This window comes from Natrix helvetica (assembly GCF_964273705.1).
Source record: "Natrix helvetica genome assembly, chromosome: 1".
NCBI classification, from domain to species: Eukaryota; Metazoa; Chordata; class Lepidosauria; order Squamata; family Natricidae; genus Natrix; species Natrix helvetica.
In genome coordinates, this window is record NC_138548.1 from 90,165,579 (window position 1) to 90,172,224 (window position 6,646).

At 42.3% G+C, this 6,646-nt stretch overlaps 1 protein-coding gene across 1 annotated transcript in view; it reads right to left on the reverse strand.

The window, feature by feature from the left end:
* Positions 1 to 3,937, reverse strand: part of ANO1 (anoctamin 1) — a 124,173-nt gene extending 120,236 nt beyond the window's left edge. The window contains exon 1 of the mRNA XM_081934152.1: positions 3,507 to 3,937. Within this exon, the coding sequence (XP_081790278.1) occupies positions 3,507 to 3,552 (46 nt within the window). The 5' untranslated portion in view covers positions 3,553 to 3,937. The remainder of the gene's footprint in view (positions 1 to 3,506) is intronic.
* Positions 3,938 to 6,646: the final 2,709 nt, after the last annotated feature.

Below are 6,646 nucleotides of genomic sequence, written 5' to 3' on the forward strand. Positions count from 1 at the left end.
TAGGCCTTTAACTTACTTTGAATTATCATTCAAGACTAGAAGTCACAATACTGACAAAGCAAATACAGTAATGCAGGTTCCTTAGAAACATGATAACATTTGTTAATGCTTCTCTGGCCTGCCCCCAAGCAGTATCTCACACATACTCTCAAATTTCTCTAGGAAACAGGAGGATCAACATAAACTAGGGCTAGAAATAACATTAATGTTTGTCTCACAGGGTAACATGCCTATGACTCTGAAGGATTATGACAGAGCAGGAAAGTAGTCATCTCATTTATCCTTTCAGTGAAACCACAAACTCATGAAGGAGAATTACTGTGACTCAGAGGGACAGAATAACTATATTCCAGAACAGTTTTCTGACTCTTTAATACGTCTAAGTGGTTTACAAAAATCCCACTGAAATGCAATGTTTTTCATGTCTCTATGGCAGGACCAAAGCTATAGCTCAGCACCTACTAAATGAACCTTCCCAAACCTGGTGTCCTACAAAAGAGGACACCATGACTGCTGGCTGGGAATTATGGGAGTTCAAGGGTACCAGATTCAGAATCTGTGCCATATGGTATCTTATATTTCAGAACACAGTGTACTGCACTACAAAACAGAACATTGCCAATACTGACTGCTAGAAACAAATGAGTGGCAAATAAGTCTAATAATAAGTAAATAAAGCAACAAGGAATCTGTAGTCCTCCAGTTGTTGTTAGACTCCCAGCTACCTACCATTACCAGCTAGCACAGGGGTGTTAAACTCCGACATGCTAGGTGCTTAGATCTGGCCCACAGGGCCACCCTGGAAACAGTAAAGCTCTGGCCCACAGTGCCTCTGCCAGCAAAAATGGAACTGCATGCAGCCCTCCTGAGCTCCATTTTCTCTGGCAGAGGGTTGCAGGAGGCCGTTGCAGCCGAAAATGGAGCTCGGGAGCCTGTTTTCTCTGGCAAAGCGCTCAGGTCACTACAGGTACCCCTGACATGAGTTACATCGAGCTGGCCACGCCTACCCTGGTCATGCCCACTCCGCTCCCCTCCCAAGGTCAAACACAAACCTGATGCGGCCCTCAATGAAATAAGTTTAACACCCCTGAGCTAGCATAATTAATTACCATATTTCCTATAGTCCAACAAATTTTGGAAGGTCATTATTTCTCTGTTTTCAGATACCAGGCTATAAGTGATCATTATGAAAAGAAATACTAAAAATCTGAAATTAATTCTATGTCTTGCGCAGAATAGAATGAGAAAAAAAATGTGCTCATTTCAAGATTTTGTGTTGATTCTTCAATGAACAAAAATTGCCTTTCTTCATTCTTACAGATTATGCAGCTATTGGATGATTTACAAGGTTAGAACAACAACAAACTTTCCAATTCTCAATTTGAGGCAAAAATAAAAAAATAAAAATAGAATGGGCCTTTCAACGAAATGCATTTCCACCTCCCACTTTTAGCTAATCATATATTCTCTGTAGCCTTTTCAAAATAGTATATCTAAGGAAAGGTGTCACAAAAACCTTTCTGCAATTAGAGAACATTTTTTCTATGATAAAGAACCATAAGTCATATAGATGGGGGAATCAGTAAGTATTGATAATAAAGATTGGAACAGAGTAAGATATTCATAGTATCAGAGCAAGGGTCAAGCCTACCTCTGGATCTAATATTTACATAGCCCATATTTCTGAATATTCATAGAAAGCAATTAAGTTGTTTTCTGTTGTTTAAAATAAATCTGATATCTACAGATCTTTCAGTAATGGTCTTTATGTCATAGTACTTGGCTAATACTCAATGCTACATAACTATTCTACAGAACTAAATCTAGATCTTTTAAAATGTACATATTCTATTAGCTAGGGAAAAACACATCTCTTCTCTTTTGGAGTATACACTACATGTTTAACACAGAATAATATAATTCTATGCGGTCTAGGTTGAACAAATGAAAATACAAATGTCAAATATTAGTTTATTTGTTCATTTGATGTTCTACAGATCAGTTGATGCATATGACAAGTTCCCGGTACATACCCTATGAATAATAATCTATTTTATAATACCTTGTACCCACTGCCCAAATATTAATAATTAATGCCCTAAGTTCTAGCTGACTTGTCGTTTTCAACAAAAACTCCACCCCTCGTGCTAAATTTTGATAAGGGGCTTTTTCACACTGATAATCTGAGTTATATCTACTATCTCAAAAAGTGCCAGTGATCAAACCACAGCCGATTCATATCAGGCTAATTTTCTTAAGTGCCCCTAGTCTACACTTTCCTCTCCTCTAGCTTGAGAGATTGGATGAGTATACAGTGATACTTTTAGATATGGGCTGAACTCCAATGCAATATTTGGCTGCTTTCATAAACAGCTTCGGGATACTGGTGGCACTTCATTTTAAAGAAGGAAGTGAAGAAAAGGGTTCCCCATTCTATTCTTAGAATCAAACAGCCAGATTTGGCCTCCTGATTACAAAGCAAGGAATTTATAAATGGTACCATTCTAAATTTACATTTCATTTGTATACAGTTCAGCTGGCCAGTTGTATTTCTGCATATTCCAAGTTAACCACTGAGTTTTGAAACAATCCTGGAAAGAAACTAGAACTGCACAATGATTATCACCTGTTGTAAAGCTTTGAAAAGCATAGAGAGAGCAAATGTATATTAAAATGTGAAAATGTCATCTTTGTCAATTACTTGCAGTATGAGAATATGGAATCACTTCTAAGATTCAATTTTCTTCTACTTTTACAAATTCAATATCTTCTCAATAGCCTCTCATCTTGGCTTCACTAGAAGTATTTTGAATGAAATTCACGATGATCTCATTACTTTTACTTCTTTAACAAATAACCATCAGAGTTTGTACCTATGTACAGTCTTTCTTTACAACACACACCCAGCTCACTCCCTATTATCAGTAGCTCCACGTTCATTTTATAGAGTTATAAAGGAAGTTGGAGCCCAATTCCCTGAACATTGAGCGCTCCAAATAATGACGATGTAGTCATTAGTACATGCATATGCAAACATGCTAAATAACCAGCAGAAATGTAGTTAATGCCATTCATATATGACAGCTGTTGTTTGCATGGCGACGTTTCAAAATCAATATATGAATAAAATCCACACGCGAATGGACAGAAATACGTCTGAAAACATTCCTTTTGTGGGTCATAGACGCAACAGAAACAATTCCCCAGAGAATCGTCCTAAGAATAAGCTGAGCATCTAATGCTTGTCCGATATTAAAACCCCAATTTCATTTTTTTTTAAAGAACGCCGCCGCGTTTCTCCTTCCTTTTCAGCAAAACTGGCACGACTCCTATTCCATTTATGAGGAAGGTCCAGATGTTTTGGGTGGGAGGGTTTTCGGTCACTTGCATCCCGGGACCGAATAACTAAAGCTAAAAGAGGGACTTTACGGTCCCTGCTGTTGCCGCTGCCGCCCCTGAAGCCCAAGCTCTGGATTTCCTCCCCAAAGGAAACGAGTAACACTTACATGACGCGCGGGACATTCTATGGAGGTGAATCCCATCCCCATCCATCTCGAGGCGGCTGAATTGAAAACTTGGAGTAGAGAAAGAGACGCGTCCTGGATTTTTATTATTTTCTTCCTCCTCAGTTTGGCTCTCTTCTCTCCCGCCGGGCGCGTTTCATTCAAGACAGCTCACAACCGCATGGCGGGCAGCAAGCATAACTTGCCTGAAGCAGTTTAATAGTTCACGCTCGGGAATCCATTACCCCGAGGCAGCCTTACGTAGGGATTGAAGGGAGGTGGGAGAGGGGCGTAGCGGGAAAACGGGGCGCTTCGAAATCCTGCAAGGCGAGATTCCACTGCTTCACCCCGGACGCGCGCGCGCGCACAAGGCGCCTACGAGTATAAACCTTTATTGCCTGGGAGCCGGAGGTTTGAAACTGAGACGGGTCCCAAGCTAGAAGGAACTCCCTGGCGTAGAGAGGAGGGGGGGGGTTGACTTTAAAATAGCCACGCCGCTACTGCGATCGCGGAGACTGGGAAAGGAGCCAGCCCTCCACGTGATTTCTGCCGGCGAGGAAGAAGAGCGGCGGCGAAACGGGGCGACCTTCTACTCGGAGATGGGAGCAGGAGCTGGAAGTGGAGCTGTTAGCGCTTCAGTCGGTGCGGCTGGACTGCTGCCTTCCTCCTCCTCGTGGTTGTAAGCCATGCCCTTCTAGGACCGCCGCCAATGCAAACGTTGCGAACTCTTGGCTTAAAGGAGGGCGGGAAAAGAGGTGTGGAGGCGGAGAGCTGCCGCCCGTTTTGCTGGTACCGTCTCTCGAAAAAAAAAAAAACCCAGCCCAGGGGGGCTCTTTAAGCACGCCGGTCCCATTAAGGCTCAGAGGACTCGGAGAAAAACGCCTTTGGGTAAAACTTTGCTTAGTTTCGGCCGAGACGCTTGGCTCCCTCGAAGTGCAGACGGGGACCTTACGTTAATCTTGGCTCTCTCGAAGCAGACCTCGGACCTTATGTTTTGAGTGGCCCAGAGACGGGGGAACCCGACTCAGCCTTTTCTTCCTATGCCAAAATCCCGATTTGCGAGACTGTTTTTCAAGTGTGCCGAAAGAAATACAATACAATACAATAGTAGAGTTGGAAGGGACCTTGGAGGTCTTCTAGTCCAACCCCCTGCCTAGGCAGGAAACCCTATACCGTTTCAGACAAATGGCTATACAACATCTTCTTAAAGACTTCCAGTGTTGGGGCATTCACAACTTCTAGAGGCAAGCTGCTCCACTGATTAATTGTTCTAACTGTCAGAAAATTTCTATTCAGTTTTAAGTTGCTTCTCTCCTTGATTAGTTTCCACCTATTGCTTCTTGTTCTACCCTCAGGTGCCCTGGAGAATAGTTTGACTTCCTCTTCTTTGTGTCAACCCCTGAGATATTGGAACACTGCTATCATGTCTCCCCTAGTCCTTCTTTCTCTTAAGCTAGACATACCCAGTTCCTGCAACTGTTCTTCGTATGTTTTAGTCTCCAGTCCCCTAATCATCTTTGTTGCTCTTCTCTGCACTCTTTCTAGAGTCTCCACATCTGTTTTACATTGTGGTGACCAGAACTGAATGCAGTATTCCAAGTGTGGCCTTACCAAGGCATTATAAAGTGGTATTAACACTTCACGTGATCTTGATTCTATCCCTCTGTTGATGCAGCCTAGAACTGTGTTGGCTTTTATGGCAGCTGCTGCACACTGCTGGCTCATATTTAAATGGTTGTCCACTAGGACTCCAAGATCCATTTCACAGTTACTACTACTGAGCAAGGTATCATCTATACTGTACCTGTGCATTCCGTTTTTGTTGCCTAAATGTAGAACCTTACTCTTTTCACCATTGAATTTCATTTTATTAGATAGTGCCCAATGTTCAAGTTTGTCAAGATCCTTCTGTATCTTAAGCCTATCTTCTGGAGTGTTGGCTATTCCTGCTAGCTTGGTGTCATCTGCAAATTTGATGAGTTCCCCATTTATTCCCTCATCCAAATCATTGATGATCATTGAGGAATCTCTTCCCCCTTCTCTGCAAATAGTGTTGGGAAACTCTATAAAGGCAAATGCCTTATTGATTGCACGCTTCAGTTAGATACACTCTAATCATCTAGGGACCACAGAGGATGAAGTGGCTGGATGGAGTCACTGAAGCAGTAGGCATGAGCCAGTGGTGGGATTCAAAAAAATTTACTACCAGCTCTGCGAGCTGTGGCTTGGTGGGCGTGGCGTGGCTTGGTGGGCCTGACGGGAAGGATACTGTAAAATCCCCATTTCCTCCTGCTCAACTGCTACTCTGAAGGCAGAGAATACATGGGGAGAACTACTCAAAATTTCCACTACTGGTTCTCCAGAACTAGTCAGAACCTGCTGAATACAACCTCTGGTGTGAGCTTAAATGGACTCCAGAGGATGGTAGAGGACAGAAAGGCCTGGAGTAACATTGTCCATGGGGTCGTGATGGGTCAGACATGACTTCGCAACTAACAACAATAATCTGGGGGATGTCGATTAAAAAAAAGCATATTGAATCCTTGCTATTTGTTTTCATAACACTATAGTTTAGACTTACAGTCTCATAGTTATTTTCCATTTGCTGTGCTTTTAGTTCATTCCTGTTTCTTTCACCCCTTTTGTAAAATGTTCTATGCCTCTGCCTTCCTACACCAACCTTGCCTTCCTTGAATAAATAGGCGTGCAAGATCCCAGTATGACCCATCTGTACTGATAGCTGCATGGACGTTGGGCTAATAGAGAAAGTGTTTGAAAAAGATTCCATGGATACCTAGAGGCTACAGAGCATAACACAGTAGCTGACAGAATTTTTGATCCTTTTCCAGCCTCCCTGATGAAATGATGCTATTCTGGCTTTGAGGAAATTAAAATGGCAGCTTCTACCTGCGGTCACCTATTATTTATTTCAGAGTTGCTCCTACTCTCATAGTGCAGTCATCCAGGGGATCCAGTAAGATTGAAAGAGAGGAAGCTTTAGGAACTCCTTTTGTCTCATTGGGACAAGGAATAAGCAAGCTCTCATTTCCAAGGAGAGCTTCTTTATAACTCGGTATTCTGGCATTATTAGATATGAGATAAATTGAAGAAAAGGACTAATGGCATTTCACAGAACAAGACTA